Source organism: Rhinatrema bivittatum, chromosome 11 (assembly GCF_901001135.1).
Source record: "Rhinatrema bivittatum chromosome 11, aRhiBiv1.1, whole genome shotgun sequence".
NCBI lineage: Eukaryota > Metazoa > Chordata > Amphibia > Gymnophiona > Rhinatrematidae > Rhinatrema > Rhinatrema bivittatum.
The window spans coordinates 62,882,200-62,902,318 of record NC_042625.1 but is presented as its reverse complement, the minus strand read 5'-3'; the positions used below and the strand labels follow the sequence as shown (position 1 = coordinate 62,902,318).

The 20,119-nt window shown below is 44.8% G+C and overlaps 1 protein-coding gene across 4 annotated transcripts in view; it reads right to left on the bottom strand.

Moving 5' to 3' along the window:
* Positions 1–20,119, bottom strand: part of RBM19 (RNA binding motif protein 19) — a 223,749-nt gene that overhangs the window by 38,453 nt on the left and 165,177 nt on the right. For all 4 annotated transcript variants that reach the window (XM_029619798.1, XM_029619799.1, XM_029619800.1 and 1 more), the window contains exon 24: positions 9,861–9,981. In XM_029619798.1, the coding sequence (XP_029475658.1) occupies positions 9,861–9,981 (121 nt within the window). The remainder of the gene's footprint in view (positions 1–9,860; positions 9,982–20,119) is intronic.

Sequence of the window (20,119 nt, the reverse complement as noted above, 5' to 3'; positions counted from 1 at the left end):
CAGTTTTTGAATTGAGAGAGGAGGCGGCAGAACTGCGTTTGTTTCAATAATTGTTGTCTTTCTCACAGTCTTGCAACATTCGCTCGTTTATCAATGGGACACGGCTGGCTTGCAAAAGGAACTGGTGTGCCTTTTTATTTCGTTGTATTCCAGTTGTTTTTAAGCGTTTTCTCAGCACAGCAAGTGGTACTATACTGTGTGTCTGAAAACCCATGGATGCGTCCAATGCCAGATGCATCTGAAGTTGCATTTAACAAACATCTGGTCCCTCTTTGTCTGCTGATGTGGTGATAACCCACCTGCCCGCCATGGGCAGCACAGCTGGAAAGAAGGTAGTGATGCTGTGTGGCTGCACATCCAAAGCAGAAAAGGTCATGGACAGCCCTAGTTCGTAATAAAGCTGAAGGTAACTAAATGATACTCCTAATGTAAGCCTCTAGTCCTCTTCCATGCCAAACACAGTGTACTCTTCCTGGACTGAGAGGGTCTGGAAACACAGGAAGCCTTTAAACAGCATGCAACTGCTTTACAAAGTTCGACCTGGCTGTTCCCTCTCACTGATGACAGAGTCATAAGATCTTTGGATGTCCTATGCAAGAGTTGCTGAGTGCTTGATTTAGGTCAATGGTCCTCAGCCTAGGGAGTGTATTTTTCAATAGTGTGGCTAACTCAGCACATGCACTCATAAGCAGGAGCACCTAAAGTTACGTCTGTATATTATAAACTGTGCAGCAGAACCACACAGTTTATAAAATACCACATTATACTCCTGCTCTTTTGTGCGGGTGGCTGAGAGGTGCACTTGTGGAAACGTCATGCAGGGGGCGCTATTCTCCTCCCTGACCCCCCAAACATGCCTCCGGGCACCGCTCCTCACAGTATGGCTAGAAGGACATGTGCTATGGGAGACCGCAAGGGAAGGAATTTTTTTTGAAAAGCCATTTTAGCCAGGCTAATTGTTTTGAAAAGTGTCCTAACAATGGCAGAACAGGCTGTGAGCAAAGCTATCAAAAATCTTCACACACACACCAAGAATTAAATAAAACTGAAATTTAGAAAAAAGAGTACAGATGATATTTATCCTGCTGACTGAAATATTCCAAATGCTTTTTGGTTGCACTGCTGCTTTGCCAGGGCCGGGGATGGTGCCCATTGCTCTTTGCCCGCTTGGTTTCAGTGGCACAGCATAAGGTTGATAGTCCTTTATGTTTGCTTCTGTCTGAAAAGAGGGAAGTGGGGGAGATTTCCGAGGACCAAGGCATGGCAGGGGCGGCAGTGCTAATCCTGCAGGACTCCACTACCTGCGTGTGGCTGCAAAAAAAAAAAAAAAAAAGGCAGCAGATCACGAGCCAGGAAATCAGGAGCACACGCGGGTTAAAATCCTGACTCTGCCGCCTCCCCTCTTCTGCATCAGCAAGCAGGGCGCCGAGAGCCAGGGATCAGGGGGCTCTGCGAGTTCGGCATCAGCGGGCAGGGGACGGTGACGCCAGGAACCACAGGCTCAGCCGCCCTCACCCTCTCCGTGTGCCACCTTGCACCAATCAGTTTTGCCCGACGATGGCAAAGTAAATGGCGGCACATTTCTAGGACCGCCTTTGTCTCCGCCTTCCCTTTAAGAAGGCCTCGCGCAGCGTGCCTGGCTTTTCCATCCCGGACGTGGCCGCCTGCGCGCTCCTCAGGTGCTGTGACTGTGGGGGATGCCAGCACTACTTGCTGAAGAAGAATTGTTAGATCAAAATAAAAAAAAACACAGCCAGACTTTGGCAGCAGAGATGTTCCTAAGTCAGAACAAATTTCAGCTTGAAAGCATTTATTGACTGTGCAGCCTGAATACATTTTCTTCATAATTTGGGTCTCCGGTCAGCCTACTGCGGCCTAGTGTTGTTTTTAACTCTCCTTTCAAATCTGTGCTCATGGACTGCCAGAGACACAGTCAGATGCAGCACATGGGACGGGACAACCAATGCTGTGTCCTGATGATCTCTTTGAAGTGGCTTTGCAAACTAACAGCTTACCTGTAAGGTCTGTGCCACAAGCTGAAGCAGCTATTCTGGGTCTACCCAGATTGGGAGCTCAGCAACCAGCATACAAGGGCACGTCCCTAGTTTCCAGGTGCAATCCATGCTCACTGCAGGGTACAGTCAGGCCTGTTTAATGCCTGCTTGCTGGCTCTAACCAAGTCGGGCTCCTTCTCACTTTTCCTTCATCTAAAATTTGCCTTTTATCATCTCCAATTAGCAGAGTTTTCTCTTTTGCTTTCCTTTCCAGTGCCATTCATGTTCCTTTTTTTTTTCTCTCTCTCCATATCCCCACATTCAATTTGTCTTCCTTTCCTGTTCTCGTTGTACTCCTCCCCCTTCCTGCTTTTAATTTTTTCTTCGATCCCCTATTTCTCTTTTTATACATACTTCTCTGGGCATGGGCAGCATGCCCGGGTCACTCAAATACCCTCACTGGTCAGGAAGGAAGTCTCTCCCCTGAGACTTCCTCTCAGCGTTGCTCCTGGGAAGGTCAATAATGAGCGTCCCCGTGGAGTCTGCAGTCATGCGGCTGCACTGTACTCGCCGGTCTGCAAGTTCACTTTCACAGGGAAACTTTGCATGGCGTATCCCTTTGAGAATCCTGCCAGCGCGCACAACATGGGTAACAAAGCACCCACACTGAAGAAGGCACAAAGCACGCACCGGAAAGTGGGTGCGGAGATTGAAACATGAAATCTCCTCCTGTCCCTTCTTTTCCCACGACCTCACCTTTTTCCTTTTTTGATGAGGGTAGAAGCGGGCATGCTGTGAACGGCGCACAGGAGATGGTGTAGTTATTGGACCTTGTTGTGACACAGGTAAACATGGGTTTACCCACGTAAAAGCATCTGGTTTTTGGCCTCTCAGTTGGCAGCCGTCCTTCCCCGGGATCTAGTGCATCACATTCACAGCACACTCAACCCCAGATGACCCTAACAAGACAGGACACCAATACTGCACTCTCCTGTGACGCAGTGCTGTGGCCTAAATCACAGGGCTGGCCCACTGTTTCAATTTTCACTATATTTTTTGAGGCACGAATCCCTCGACTAGTGTCTAAAACTGAGTCACAATACCTTTCCACTCTCTTGGCTCAGGACAGGAGAAAGAGGGTCGAGGCGGGAGAGGCCATGGAAACACCCAGAATTCTAAGCGCCATCCATTAATATTTGCACGTTTATAGCTAGGATACCTATATTTCCTCCCAAGGGCGCCAAGAAAGATGATGACTTATAAAATCGTCGGCTTTACTTCTCGGCTCCGCTTGCTTTGAAACTCCCCAGGATGCAGCCCCCTCCTCAAATCACCGCTGTCCTCCCATCTGCAGAAATGTGCCAGTCTGTGGAAAATGTCACTTCCCTCAGTTAACACCTTGATCAATGGGAGAATAGGAAGAAGGGCCCCTGCAGCTGTTGTCCTGAGTCCCTCCCCCCCCACAGCAGGGGACCGGCTAGCCCCGCTGGTGACGACCGAGTGAAATGTTTTGTGCAGAGCAGAGAACACAAGTCGATAGTAATTTCGCAGCATTGGCAGTAGGTACTTTCGATGCACGGACTTCAGCTCCCAGGAGAGGCGTGTGTGTGTGTGTGTGTGTGTGTGAAGAGGAGAGAGGCTGGCATAGGCAAAGGAGATGGGGGTGGAGCGGGGAGCCTGGCTGAAACAAATGGAAATATAATTTCCAAAATAAATCTGGCTTGCAAAAAAAAAAAAAAAAAATCAAGGAAAGAAGAGCTGTAAGGAAGGTGATTACAAAAAAAAGCTAACAGGAGGCAGGAATCAGATAACCTACAGTTACTAAACCCATGCCTTGTAACCATTGCCAGTAACACTAATAATACACAATATGAACGGGCAGAAGCTTGGGAGGAGAGTGTTCTGTCGTCCGCCCAAGTTAAAATCTCTTCTCCTAGCTCTATAATATGGGCCAGGTACATCAGATGAGGGCGGTCACGGTTGTCTCCATTCCTTGCCCCCCTCCTAGTCGCACAGCACTGGACCAGCAATGGGACCATGGAGAAGGCCAAGGGAGGAGGAGCGGGTACTGGGTCACTTACCCACACGCTGATTCCACCTCTGATACTCTCCTGAAGAGCCAGGTGCAAGAGGTTTGAATGGGGGGAGGGGGAGGCCACTCATTGCAGGACACCCACAGGATAACATACAATGAATGGGGGATCCCAAAGCCGTTTTCCTTTCCATAGAAAGCCTTTAAAATACGCCGCCTTCTTTTGTTGTTCTTGCATTAGTGTTGAAGGAATGTTTTGGATTTACAGCCAATGAAACAATCCAGAGCAGCAGTGAAACAATCCAGAGCAGCCAATGAAACAATCCAGAGCAGCAGTGCGACTTTTCCCCATTGCTTCACTACAAAGAGGGGCGAAACCGTGTCCCGGCAGCACCACCATTATGCGTGGGACGAAGGTAGCGCAGTCTCCGAGGCCAGTCAGTTTTTTGGTCTCTTTGCTGCATCTCCCAGCTGTGACGGCATGATGTAAGCCCCCTGGGTACTGCAAAATTAAGCCGAGGCTACTAACTCAATACATTTTAGCTCTCAGAAAACAACTTATTAGCCAGGGATGGATTAATTTTTTTCCCCTCAAATCACTGAAACTCTCCAGCCCAATCAGATCTACACAAAGGGTTTCTGCCGTGGGTGGCAGGACCTGGCTGTATTTAACAGTAGCTGGCTCAGCTGATAGCCTAGTAAGTTGGTGGCAACCCCTCTGTCCTCTCCTCATAGTTGCAAAATCTGTGAGAGGTGAAGAGAGGCTAAAATCCCATCCTTTGTGCTAAGACAGTGCTCCCCAACCCTTTTCCCCGAGGCTCATCTATCCAGTCAGGTTTCTACGACTGCCACAAAGAATGTGCATGAGAGAGAGATTTGCATTCACTGCATTTCAGGGAAGCTTGACCGTACCCTGCTCCGCATCATCTGAGTAAAGTCAAATTTCCTTGAAACAGAGGGATCATTCCCGACACGATGCCGTATCGGCTGAGGATGAATCACATTTGGAGACCATCAACATTTATTTTCACAAGTTTGAGATCAGCAGTTTTACACAATTGAGGCTGGGAATTTATTATTTCAACAAGGACATATCGTTGTGTGTGTGTGTGTGTGTATATATATATATCTTGTCTGTGTGATTTTTATATAATTACACAGACCAGATAATTTATGTTGATGGACAGGTGCAATGTGACTGCATTTTGATGTACCAGTGATAGTCTACCTAACATTTATTGGTAGGACCAAAAATTGATTTATATTAAAGCATTTCATAAATAAGGTGGATCTTTTGTAATTTGCAAATGCTTTATGGGGTTTGGTGGAGGGTTAAGCCTTCCATGGGATGGTGACTAATGCTTGGAACGGTCTATCAGCAGGGCTGTGGTGCAATTTAAAAATGCTTGGGACAGACATAGATAAACATTTTGATTTATGGAGAAAAGTGGTACATAAAAACTAATTAAACTAAAGAGCAAGGTGGTGAAGGGCTAACGGAGTAACAGCTAGAAGAAATGATTGTGACAGCTGTGTAGGGTGGTGATTGGAGCAGGACTGAGGGATGCAGTGGAGGGAAATGGGGGGAGAGGGAGGAAGCTGGAGTTCATTTGGGCAATGGGAAAGCGTGTTCTCATCTACTACTCAAATTGGTAGATAAGCAGAGTGAGTAAGTCTCAAACATTAGGGCTGAATGCATGGGCCAACTGTTCTTTATCTGCCACCATTTACTATGGGCTCAATGGGGAAATGGTTTTGGTTGTGCCGGAGAGTTTAAAGTTTGCAGGATAAGTTTATCTGTCTAACTAGGACTTTATACAGCTATAGTCAGTGGTGGGCCTAATCCCACCGTTCATTGCAATGCTAAATAATGACCTCTATGTTACAATGCAGCAAAAGAGGGTTCAGTTAGGAGAAGAGTGAAAGAATGAGAATCTTATCAAGGACAGAAGGGGGTAAATAGAATTAAACCCAGTTTATCGCGACTGATCCTGTTGCATTCATTTCTAGAAATCTGAGAAATATAAAGCACCTCTATAATAAATATATTTTCCAGATATAGGACATTCTCTAATCTTTTTGAGGCAGCAGGTTCTGTGCTTGTAATACAAGCTTAGAAACCTCGCTTCTAGGTGTGATGTTAACATGATGTAACTGTGAATCATGTTCTTTTTTTTTTTGGACTTATCAGACTGTATAATAGACAAACTAACTTAGCTGTATTGCCATTAATACAACTGGAGGGACTCTTAGTGTTTGGGTAATTGCCAGGTTCTTGTGGCCTGGTTTGGCCTCTGTTGGAAACAGGATGCTGGGCTTCATGGACCCTTGGCCTGACCCAGCATGGCAATTTCTTATGTTCTTATGTTTATTTATATTTCTTAATCACTTACTACCATTGAGACCTTAGCGATTTACAAATATATATCCAATTAAAAATAAAATCCTCAATATAAAAACCCAACCCTATCAGTAAACACATTTCTTAATACTTCTGGCTCTCATCCACACCACATCATAAAATTACAGAATAAAGTCCTCTACTCTGACCTTAAAGCCTAGAACATATTAAGGTCAAGCTGTTGAAACTGCCATGCTTTCACAGCTTAACGAAAAGCCAGTTACTCTGAAGCCAAATCTTACTCAGAAGAGTATTCTACAACAGAAAAGGCTTGTCCCCCCCTTGTACACTGCAGCCGAGCCACATGCTTAGAAGGGAGAATTAATAAATTCTCCTGTCAAGTGTGCAGACTTCTAGGAGGTACAGTATAGACAAAGATAATCTGTCCTGAAGAGAACACCGGCCCTTCTCCTGCATCATTCTGAACAGCGGCATTAGACTTCCCTGTAATACACTGGAAAAAGATACAAAAATTGCAGGAAACAAACACTGGATCCAGATATTTTCTTGCACAACATCATCAGTAATGATAATAGTTAGTATTTATATCCTAATGTTGAAATCACTTGAAATGCATGCAAGCTTTTGGGGTGGAAGTCAAGCCAGCTAGTTCAGATCAGCATACCCAGTACTGTACAAAATCATTCATGTGGACCTTGTCCCTTCTGCTGTGCTTACGGTCTGAGTTCTGAGCACAGAGAGGTTAAGTAACTCGCTGGACGACACCCAGAGCTCTGGGCTCATCTCTAGGGAAGTGGCCTAGCGGCAGCACTGGACTATGATGCAGGAGAAAGTCCTGGGACACGAGTGGAAGTCTCCAAGCGACTTTGGACCCATCACTTTCTCTGTTTCCAGGGCCCAGCTGAAAACAAGGCATTTTACATAATCTGGGTTTGACAATCAACAAATGAAATTATTTAATACCAGCAAAAGCAAGGGCATGACAACTTCTGGGCAGCTGAATCTCCTACCATATTACTGTATTCACCCAGTAAAGATGGGCGCATGGAAAGAAACCGACAGATTGAAGATCTCTAGTTAGAAAGGAGTGAAAGGAAAGGCGGAGATCAGCTGGGGGTCTGTGGCAGTGCGCCAGGAAGTAAATTGAGCAGACTGGATGGGCCTAACGGTCCTTAATCTGCTTCAAATTCCAAGTTTCCATATTTCTAAGGTTACAAAGTGGCAGAGAGGGAAAGCAAGCTCCAGAGTTGTTATTTGAGGTTGGATGCTCAGTTTAATTGGTTCCCATTCTTCAGCTGTATCCACCAGACAAATACCTCGCATATCAAGCCCCGGCTAAAAGCATGGAAGCCTGTGCTCGTTCCAGACAAGTTCCTTAAGCATTTTCCTTGCGACTCAGGAGGTGAAATGTAATCTCATCAGGCAAGAGTGGGTTCAGGTGGCATCTGGATGGCAGTCTGTGCTTGGCATGCATAACCCCATTTGGAACACTTGCGTGCCGTCTGCGCTGAAAAGCGCGTTCATCATCTTCAAAATCAGAGCCCCTTTCTCTGTCAGAGGGTGCTCAATTGGGCCCTCCCCCTCTCCCCATGCCCTCGAAAGATACGAACTAAATCTGACGTAGGACTGACAGACTGTGAAAGAGAGAAGGAAGGATACTTGAAGAAAGTTGCCTTTGCTGAGACTTGAGGGATACTAATTTAATGCCCTGTGCGCCTCAGGAGCCGATAGCTGACTCTCCAGAGGTTTTCATTGTGCTTCTTAAAACTTGAGAACTCTTAGAAACAGCACAAGAATAAAATTAAGCTAATACGTATATTTTAAAGACAACGTTTCCACACGGTTCTGAATGACAGCGGAAGGATGGCAGGAGGGAGACAGATGACAAGGTTAAACCAAAGAGGATGGGTTTTCCTGCTAGCTCAGCCAGAATAGTGACAACTTTAGCCTAATGGTAAAGTCTCTGGATTGAAGCCAGAGAGCTGCAAGATCCGATTCCGTAAACACTGGTTGGGCAAGTAGATTGCAGCACGCATGTGGAAGGCATGCGTGCAGTGCTGCGGCAAGCACAGAACCCTTCAAGGTCACTGCAGCCCTAGCCAAGGCAGAAATCACCTGCCACACTCATGCACGAACGGCCGGCGGGATACTGTACACGTGCACTGTCGCTTGTGACACGCTTTCCAATAAAGAAGTCGTGTAAGGTGTGGTTTACAGTATTTAATACTGAAGAACTTAAAAAGTAATATTCATTTTAGGACCATAAGTACTAATAATATGAAGTTATTAACACTGTGACATCAAGAAAGATGCATAGCTCTAAAACCATACAGGCCAGATACCAAGGTAAAGAGATGGGCATGAAACTGAAATTGGTGTCAGCTCTACTGACTTTAGAGGACTCTAAGCGCTGTCCTAAGCTCTGAAGGGGGCTGGGGAAGGAGCTGACAGGGCAAGCAGGAGTATGATTTGAGCTCGGCTTGCAATTACCATTGCTTCAGTTGCAAAACTGGAACTGCTTATCTCAGGTTTTTCATGGACAAAGAGCTGGGGGGGTGGCTATAGTAACCTGGAGGGGGCCATTGATCTCTAGACGGAACCCAGGATAACTTCTTGTACAAATGTTTGCCAGCGAGAGCATTTCCACCTATCAATGAAAGTCAATAAGCCACAAAAAGAGCATGTCTGCAGAGACATCTTTTTCTGCTGGTGTCTCTCGGCCTTTTCCTACACACGCTTTAACAGGTACATGCCTGGTCAGCTGCCTGGGATCATACACATGAAATCTACTACAATATTCGGGATTTTAGGTTGCATTTCTAGCACACACATTTATACAGTGATTGCCTCACTATTGCCTAATTATAATGATTCCTCTTTTTGAGGGTAATTTTCAGCTGAAGTCCACGAGTACAAAGTACCTGAGGACTTTAACCCTGAATTTTCAAAGCAGATTTATGCGCATTAGTCCACTTTCAAAATGTGCAGGTATCCCCACTACATGCGCGCGCACACACACACACACGTGCCAGGAAGTTACACCCGCTCCTGAGCAAGGGTAACTGTTTGTGTGTACGTTCACACACCAACATTTGAAAATCAAACACGTGCACATAAATGCCTTCCCCGCCCCCTGGAACGCCTACCACAGGAGCAGGGAAAAGCGTGCACTTAATCAAGTTACATGTGCACTCTTCCCCGGATACGTTTCAAAAGCAGGCTAATGTGCACTGCGCGGAAACCCATTCGAAAATGACCGCCTCTATGTACTTCAGAGGTCTGAAGGGTCGAGATGATCCTATGGGGATTGGAACTCATCCAACCACAGACCTAACACTGATGTCTGCAAAATGTTCCTTCTGGCTGAAAAATAAAATTGGCAACCAACTGGGAAAAGCTGCCACACCCATACCCACGCCCTGGCTCCACGCTCATTATTTAGTTCAGGCTGGTTGAACCTCAGTGCTTTTACCATGGAAATGCTCTGCTGTTTTTCTCCGTAGAGCCTCCACCGTTTCCTCCGAGTCAGCCCATTCCAGGACCAGTCTCCTCCCATACAAATGTGTGCTGTGACAGAGGGCACTGAACGCTTTCTGCAGGACAGAGGAGAAAAATAAAACAAAAACCTGTTTTACAGAACACTGTGTGTATCCCGACTGGCTGCAGAGACCCCAACTGGAGTAGTAAGACTTGGACTTTTTACAGTTATTTATTAGCAAATTAAGTATTCCAGGTGTGTGCTTTCACGAACCTACACATGACCCCCGTCTGAGTCCCTCTGAGATTTACTAGCACTTGCCTGGTTTATTTATTTGAGTGTTTTAAATACCGTCATTCCATGTAAGAATCACTAGATCACAAGGGTGCACAGATTTGATACTCGCAGCCGGTGAGTTATGGAGGCAGGCACACACACACACCGGAGATAAACAGGGAAAAGAGGGACAAAGAGGATGTGAGCAAGTAAGGAAAGATGGATCCATCCAGTCTGACCTGCTCACTTCTCTGGTCCCCTCCCAACACTGTCCTGACACTTTGAGCTTCCTCTGGTGTGCAGCACAACTGCTTCATGATTTCAGGAAGCAAAGGAGGACTGAAAAGACCAATTGCCTCACTGTTTCACATAGCAACACAATATAAAGACCACAAAGGCCCATCCCCAGCAGTGATTTTATGCACATTTATCCACCTGCAACTTAAACCCCAATCCTTTAAGGCTGCAGCTGCCGTTCAGTGCAGGTTTCCCTACGTCTTCCAGGAAGCACAAAGCAGCCCGTGCCACTGCTGCCCTGGGCTGCAACGGTGGCTCAGTCTTCAGCATTTATGGTGGAAAGGCCACACGAGGAAGAGTGACTGATAACAAGAAACATAACTCAGGAATGGGTGAAAAAGCAAAACTGGGCAATGTGAAAATCAAGAAGCCCTAGGGGTGTGCATAGATATTTTCCTTTGCTTTGCTTTTGTTTTATTATTTTCATTTCAACTGTTTCTTTTTTTTTCCTTTTTTATTTCAAACTTTAAAACACACAAAAAGAAAGGAAAAAAATGAAGTAAAAGTGAAATAAAAACCAAAAACCGTCAGGCTCCGTTGGAGGGTAAAACAAAATTGAAAAATGACTGGCCAATCACAATCCATGCTTTGTCAAAGTATCTTCAATGAGCCCATGTGCTCTTTTTAATGCATTTCTTCTTAGATTTAATTATAATCATACAACATTCTATTTAAAAGACATCAATGCCCCAGGTAACACAAGTAGATCTCCTATTTAATCTCATCAAGTCACTTCTGCACAGCCCTCAAGAGTAAGCAAAATATGAAAATTAACCCACTTCTTGGAGCAAACATATTAAAAAAGGAGACATTACTACTTACCTGATAATTTCCTTTCCTCCAAGAAGGCAGGCCAATCCACACCAGTGGGTTATGCACTCCTACCAGCAGATGGAGTAAAGTTGACTCCCTGATGTCACTGACATATAGCCCTGCTTCGACATCAGCCCACCAGTATCTCTAGAAAAGCCAAACTGTGAACAAACTGATTACACTTGAACATGACTATTAATAGTCAACCACTCATGCTCCCAACCAACTGGGAAACACTGAGCTCAGCAAAAAAGGTTCACATCGACTAATCTTAGGGGCTGGTTATTTTACTTACCAGTCTTCAAACGAATGAACAAAAGTAACACTCTTCATCGTCCGCCTATAAAGGACAAACTAAAAGGAAGTAGGCATTCCAGGGGGGTTGTGGATTGGCCTGCCTTCCTTAGAGGAAAGGAAATTATCAGGTAAGCAGTAATTTCTCCTTCCTCTAAGCTCAGGCAGGCCAATCCCCACCAGTGGGATGTACCAGAGCTACTCCTGAAAAGGGTGGGAGGCTGCCCGAGGTCCCTTCAACACTGCACACATGAAAGCCGTATCCTCCTGAGCCCTAACGCCCAAGCAGTCATGTTTGGAGAAAGTGAGTAAGGAGGACCACATCACTGCCTGGCAAATCTCGAAGGGAGATAGCAACTGACGTTCCGCCCACGAAACCTCCTGAGCTCTAGTGGAATACGCTCTGACCCATCTAGGTAATGGGGCATCTGCATCCATATACGTGACCCATGATGATTTCTTTTACCCAACGGGCTATAGTCACCTGTGTCACTGGCTCTCCTTGTTTACCTCCACCATGGAGCACAAACAGTCGATCAGACTTCCTGAAAGAGCGAGTCATCTTCAAGCACCGCACCAGATGCTGCTTGGCATTCAAGGCATGCAACAGACGATAATCATTCTGATCTCTATCCCTTATCCATCGTGGGCAGGGAAACAGTGATTCAAATGAAACTCCAAAATCACTTTTTGGCAAAAAGGAAGCTATAGTCCTAAGCTGTACTGCCCCTGGAGAAAGAGCTTGCAGCTCGGATCCCACTGTGCCGAAAAGTGGGAGACCCGAGCACACGATCCCTTCTTAGTAGGTTGCTTCACTTCTGCTGGGCACCCCTGCAGAAACACCTGGAAAAATTCCACCCAGGAGAAGGAGGATGGATCTATACCGGGGCCCATAGGCTGAAACCTGGCACTCTCTAACCCCTCTCTTGGAGATGCCTCTGCCATCTGGAACAAGGGGAACTATCTACTGTGTCACCTCCCACTCCACTCCCCTCTGGAGCCACCACAGGCCGAGAGGATGTTCCAACATTGGCAAAATCTGTAGTAGCTGAATTGCCTTGAGCATCTAAACACATCTGATACAAGTGTAGAGAGAGAGTGATGGCTGGATTGCCCTTATATGACAAGTCATATAAGGGCAATCAGTTTATTATTGCTTTCAGTCCCTTTCCCTGTATTTCTACCTTTACTTCTCTCTCCCATCCCCTTCTTTTCCCTCTTTCTTGCCTGCCCCATCTCCCCTCCCCTCGTTCATTGTAATTTTCCTCCTTTTTCAGTTCATTGTAAACCAGCATGATGTGTTTTTTACGAATGTCGGTAAAGAAAAGTTCATAAATAAATAAAATAAATAAATAAATAAGTCTCATAGATAGGAAGGTGTTTAGACTTTTTTTTTTTTTTATCCTCGGCACCATAGTTTTCTTGCCCTTGGCAGCAGACGGCCTCTTGCACACACCCCAACAGGGCCTGGGCGTACCCGTGAAAATACATGTTCAAATCTAGGTCGCAGCTTTACGTGCACAAGTACCCACTCACGTGTGCGCTCACATCAGGACACTGTCACGTGGAAAGAATGCGTGCATATGCCTAAGTGTGTGGGAAAGAAACGCCGCCGCAGTCTATCATGCGGCTGACTGAACCAAGCCTGAGAAGCAGGGCCTAGCCGAAAGCTGCTCAACCCGCCGAGCCTGAGCTGCCTCTACTCTACACTAACTCCCCAGAGAAGTGAGAGGCAAAGGGGATAAGAGACGCAGAGGAAAAGCACAGAGGGAAGGAAGACCCAGTGAGGGAAAAAAGAGGGACCTAAAACTTCCCCTACTCTCTCTCTTTTTTTTTTTTTAAACCTAAGCTCAGCCCTCCCTTGCTGAGAGCACCGGGGGAAAGGGCACAAGCTTTCATCACCGTAAAACCCCTCATCCTCTTTTCCACTTATTTATTTATTTTTAAGCCTACACCTGGTCGACGTCTAAGACTTAAAGCGCTCATTTGAGGGAGGGACAAATGGGTGTCACCTCAGGAGCTCAAGTGGTGCATCTGAATCTTCTCCTAGTCTTCTATCATATATATATCTATATATATATTTTTTTTTTACCACAAGCAATCCCCATAAGGGAGATGCATGTCCACAATTTGCTGGAGACGGAGAATATTGGCAGGCTGATGTTGGGGCAGGGCTACATGTCAGTGATGACTTCGAGTCAGCTTTACTCTGTCTCCATCTGCTGCATTACATTTACATTTTACATTTATTAAGATTTCTTAATCGTTTAACAATGCAATATGTCTAAACGATATAAAATACAGTAATAAAATATTAGTAAAATATTAATAACATCAACCGAGGTGATGTTATTTACGGGCCGCGGTATATAAAAAAATCACGAAATAAATAAATAAACAAATAAATAAAAAACATATCTTCATTAAAATACAAAAACACTAAATAGATAAAAACAAAAAATCAACAATATGAAGACTTAAACAGAAAAGTTTTTAAAAGACCTCTAAAAGATTTTAAGGACTCACACAGATGCAGCTCAATTGAAAGAGTTCCAGAGAGCCGGGCCAGCAACTGAAAATGGGCATTCCCAAGTGATATGGAGATGCGCAGCCTTTAGAGATGTAATGTCCGGAAAGCTTTGTGAAGAATGTAAACTTCTGGATGGCTGTTGTATTTTCAAAGTAGCATTTAATCAAGGACAAGAGTGGATATTAATGAGTTTGAAAATGGTCATGCAAATTTTGTATTTGATCCAGTCACTGACTGAGAGCCAATGTAGATCAATAAGAATGGGAATGATGTGATCATTTCGTCTTAGACCAGCAATAAAGTGAGCAGCAGAATTAATAAGTAGTGGAGTAAGGAATTAAGGAAGACCTAAAAAAAAAAGACAGTTGCAATAATCAATAATTGGGAAAACAGTGGCTTGGATTACAGTGTGAAATTCAGATAAATGGAATAGCTTCCTAAGACCAGTAAGGACACATAATTTCAAGAAGCCTTGTTTAACAAGTGATTTCATGATGAGGATGAAAAGTTAAAGTGGAGTCAAGCAAGACTCCTGAACTTTTAACATGATCTTCAACTGGAAAATAGTTATTATCTAAATGAATGATCTTATCAGAGCTAGTAGTATATGGACTATGAATAGTGAGAAATTCTGTTTTAAATAAGTTTAAAGAAAATTTGTTATGATGTAGTCAGGATTTAACAGTAGAGAAACAAATGCATAATCCACTGGTGTGGACTGGCCTGCCTGAGTGCAGAGGAATATTCATTTATTCATTGGAAACATCCCAAACCTGTTTGTGGCCTTGGAGGACTGAAGTTGAGAACCCCTGGACTATAACCAGGGCCGGCGGAAGCACTAAGCGAGCTAGGCCTGGGCCTAGGGTGCTGACCATTAGGGGGTACCGCCGCCGCTCACGAGTCAATGAGGCACGGTGAGGTGACCTCTCTTCAGGCGGCAGACTTTTGAAGCAGAAAAAAGTACCCCTTCAATATTCTGCCCAGCCCTCACCTTGCCTTTCCCACCTATTGCACCACCCATCCGACCCCAAGACTCACAAAAACCCCTGGTGGTCCAGCGGGGGGCCCTGGAGCGATCTGCTGCTCCTGGGCCATCCGCTGCCACTAACCAAAATGGTGCAGAAGCCTTTAGCCCCCACCAATGGCGATATCACAGGGGCAATATCACCTCCCTTTGTCTGCTGGCCTTTCCTCTCCCTATGCAGCCATGCATCTTTCTGGCTTTTACCGTCACTTTATCTATCTTAAGATATTCAGATACAATTACCCCTAGGTCCTGCTCTTCCTTTGTGCTTAGAAGAATTTCACCTCCAATACTGTACCTTTCTCCCTTGGATTTTTCCATCTTAAATGCATTATTTTGCTTTTCTTTTTTTTTTTTTAGCATTAAATCTTAGCTGCCAGACTTTAGACCATTCCTCGAACTTCACTAGATCCTTCCTCATGTTCTCCACACCTTCCTGTCTGTCTGTCCATCCTGTTGCAGATTTTGTATCATCAGCAACAAGATAAACCTTTACTGACAATCCTTCCATTACGTTGTTCACAAACATGTTGAAAAGAAGCGGCCCAAGGACTGATCCCTGAGGCTCACCACTAGTAACAACCCTCTCATCAGGGAAACCTTTATTTACCCCAACCCTTTGTCGCCTATCACTCAGCCAGTTTCTAACATATTTATTTATTTATTCGTTTTTTTATACCGACAATCGTAGAAATCATCACATCTGTGTACAACTTATTAACAAATGCAAATTAAAAACATATGAATTTCAAAATATAAATCATAGGCATGAAATACATAAAATACTTAATAAAACATATGCCTCCAAAAGCCACAATTCTGTGCATTTCACCCTGTGAAGTGGTCATTTTTTCCGATATTTTGGTGAATCTTTTAACTTAAAAACAGGAAAACTTGCTATTACGTTGTTTCTACAAATCTAAGAAAGCCTGAATGAAACTGAAGTGGCTTGACTGTTTGTGATCTAATCTAAGACGGAGAGGATAAGGCTCTCTTTCTGAAAGATTCTCTGTTAAAGCATAGTGAAACCTCAGTAAAATCCACCAGAGTGGAGGGTACTGCATCGGTGATATCTACAGACGAGACAATGGCCAAACGATGGCACCAAGATCTGAGATTGCCTCCTTAGTACCCAAACACAAGTACTTTTACAGCAGACCAAGAGAGAAAGGAGAAAGGGAATTAGAAACCTTCAGAAATGGAATGAGTTGAGTGGGGGTGGGAGGGGGAAGAGAGGAGGGAGAGGGAGGATAGGGTAGATATTCCTCCCCCTCTCTAACGAATGCTGCTAGAAGTGAGAAATTAAAAAGTATAAATTAGCAGAGGAGACCCTGCAATTAGAGCTGCAGTTGTTTACCACGCTTGGAATCGCTCTGCATGCCAATGTAAACAGCCGCCACATTCTCCCTGCTGTTGGCTCCCTGCGTGTTTATTTAAGCCGACACATTGCTTTGCTAATTGGATAACATTCCTTGTGAAAATAGATCTTTAAGAGAGAAAGAAAGAAAAAAGGGAAAAAATAAACAGCTGCAATAGTACTCGCGCACAAAGAACCGTCGCATGTAGAAATCACGTAGTCGCAGACGATTCCTCTGTAAGGATCAGCTGTACCAGCACATTTCCACCCTATGTTCATTTTTTTTTTACTGCATTCTTTGGAGTCCAACACGTATGTCTTTGCCTGAGGTTGGGTGCGAGAAAGAAGGAAAGTTGGGTCCTCGGTGGCACGCTATGCAACGTGTGTATCCAGGAGGGAGCGAATGCATGAGGCAGGAAGAAAGGCAGTGAGAAAAGGTTAGGCTACAGGAGCCAAGCCAGAGGAATGTGGTCCCCCCCAGACTATGGGGCCTATGTACCAAACGTTTTCTCAGATTTTGTGTTTATAGAAAAAAATGCTTTGAGGTCCCATAGCCAAAGCCTTGCTAGCTGGATAAGTTAAGCTGGATAAACTTCTCGGGTTAACTCAGCCGGGATATTCAGCAGTGCAGCTGCGCACACCCGCCTAACGTTTGCGTTAGCTGGATAAGTTATCCGGCTAACTTTAGACCTGCTCAGTGGCATGCCTAAAATTAGCCGGATAACTTAGCTGGAGAAATAGCTCTTCCCGGTTGTGCCTCGTCCTGCCCACCACTTAGCTAGCTAAATAGATATCCGGCTAAGTGGCGACTGCTAAACACAGGACGATATTCAAACGCTGCCACTTAGCCAGATAAATGGGAACTTAGCTGGCTAAGTGGCGCCGAATATATTTACCTCTCAGTGCATAGGGCCTCACGTGAGGCAGCATTCTTAAGCAGCAGAAAGGTGCCCTGGTGCTGCCATTTAAATATATTAAACTACACCAAAAATAAGGGTTCCGCCAACCAAATCATCCGACAGACTTCCAGAACTATTTGTACACTCTGATTAAGTGCAGTGGAAAGGCAAGAGGCCATGCAATGGAGATAAGAGTTGAAGAGAAGGAAAAGTAGGAGAGCAAAAGCTTCAATTAAAATGGTACAGAAGAAATACAATACAGAATAAGGACGTCAGATGCTGCAAACCAGTTTCACCACTTCTGATAATACTGCTTTAGGTGTGCTGATACATTCTGATTATCATCATGTCTAACACCTATCAGGGTTACCAATAATACGCAAGATCAGAAAAATTGTAATCATGGCATATCGAAAGGGTACCAGAACCCAAGTGTCCCCAAAACTTAAAACTATCACATAATTCGGTGTTGGTACTCATTTGGTATAGCATGATTAAAATTCGCTTAGCTTTCCCGTTATTTGTATCACTGTTTGGTGTTAAAAGTGATAATTATCTGAATGTATAAATGCATTAAAAAAAAGTATTATCAGAAATCTGGAAACCAGTTTGTAGTGATTGACTTCTTTAATGTATGTGATTTTTTTTTTTCAGTCAATCTCATTTGTCTCTTTCTGAGTGACTTGTACAAAAGAAATAAGAACATAAGAGGTGCCATGCTGAGACAGACCAGCAGCCCACAGAGCCCAGCATCCTGTCTCCGATCGTGGCTAATCCAGGTCACTCGAAGGCACCCGGAAGGTCCTAATGCTCACTCCCAGAGTCAGAGGTGACAAGCCTCAAGTCTCTATTTTTAAACCCTACTACTACTAAACCTTGACCACATCCTCTGGCAGCACATCCCAAGCTTTATTGTGTGCTGTCTGGAAAACAAATATACTTTTAAGTTTGTTTTAAATCTGCTATCATTTAGTTTCATGGAATGTCCCTTAGTCCTAGTACTATTTGAAACGTTAAATTATCGTGCCCTATCTGATTCTTCCACCCTGCTCATGATTTTATCCCCTCTCAGTCGTCTCTTCTCTAAGCTAAACCCCTTAACATGTTTAGCCTTCCTTCCCATCCCCTTTATCATCCTTGTTGCCCTGCTCTCATTCTGCTCTACCTCTTAAGAGATGCGGTGACCCAAACTGCACACAATACTCAAGTTGCGCTTGCACCACGCAGCGATACAGATGTATTATGATATTCACGGTTGTGTTTTCTATTCCTTCCTGAATAGTTTCTAACCTCTTATGTGCTTTTTTTTGACCATTGCCGCACACACTGAGCTGAGAATTTTAACGTATTGTCTACAATAAGAACATGCCATACTGGGTCGTGCCAAGGGTCCATCAAGCCCAGCATCCTGTTTCCAACAAGTGGCCAATCCAAGTCACAAGGACTCCAAGGTCCTTTTCCTGAATGATAATTATAAATGAGGACGTAGAAGGGGTAATTTTGTAACTGCCCACATTGGTACTTATCACTCACATATTTTAAACCAATTTTCAAGGGGAACGTACGTGCATACTCTTCCTTGGAAAATCACCTCAAGTTACTGGAGGAAATGTCCATACACAATTAAAAGCCAGGTAGGCTTAGGAAAACAACCATTTATCCCTGGAAGTGAGCAGCAAGGAGCTGCATCTATTCTTTGGGGTCTGCCAGCTATCTCCTATGGTCCCAGATTGCCGCTGTTGGAGAGGGGCTGCTGAGCCAACCCAATATTGCAAATCTTATATTCTTATATGTGCCCACACCAGTGCCCCCAGTTTTCTGCAGCAGATTTTTCAAGATTATGCAGCAATTCTGTGGCTAATTTTGCATATATTTGTATCTTGAAAATGGAAAAGAATGTTCTTACTTTATAAAAAATAAAGTGGTTTTCTGACATGTGTGTCCAATTTATTTGGTCCTTTATTAGAAGAAAGGGGATCTTAGTGATTGGTGCTGGGGAGGAAGAAAGAAAAGGAATCTGAGGATGGGGAGAGAGGGGATCTGAGAGTAGGGAAATGAAGAAAGGGGCAGAGGTAAGGGATGGAACCCAGGGAAAAGGCACCCAGGGAAGACTTGGAAGGGGGAGGAGGAAAGAAGGATCAGGAATGGAGGAGGGGAAAGGAGAGATCTGGGATCTGGAGAGGAAGGGATAATCATTCACACCCCTTCCCCACCCCATCACTCACTCATACTCCATACCCCTGCTGATCCTCTCACTCACTCTCGCTACACAGCACATCCCTGCAATCACCTCACTCATACCCCACAGCACCTCCATCCCCTCATTTTCTCACCCCTTCCCAGTTCCCTCACTCATACTCTATAGCACTTCTAATCCTCCCACTCCTCCAATCCCCTCACTCACTCTAGGAGAGGGGATCTCAGAGGGAGATGAAGAAAGGATCTCAGGAGAAGGCGAAGAGGGATAGGCACTGCAAAGGAGAAGGGAAATCGGGAGCAGAGGGACAAGAGGAGGAAATAAAAGGGGGCTTACAGAGTGGGGAGGAGAAAGAGGGGGCTCCTGGATCAGGTAGGGAGGATGAGAATCCACTCACACACTTCCTCCAGAAGATCCCTTTTCTTACTCGTTATCATACACCCCCTCCCCATCCGCCCTTACTCACTCTCACACATACAAGCCACACCCCCTCTGATCCCCTCCCTTATTCTACACACATCGCCACTATCCCCTCCCTCCAAGAGTCCCTCCCCTCACACTCTAAC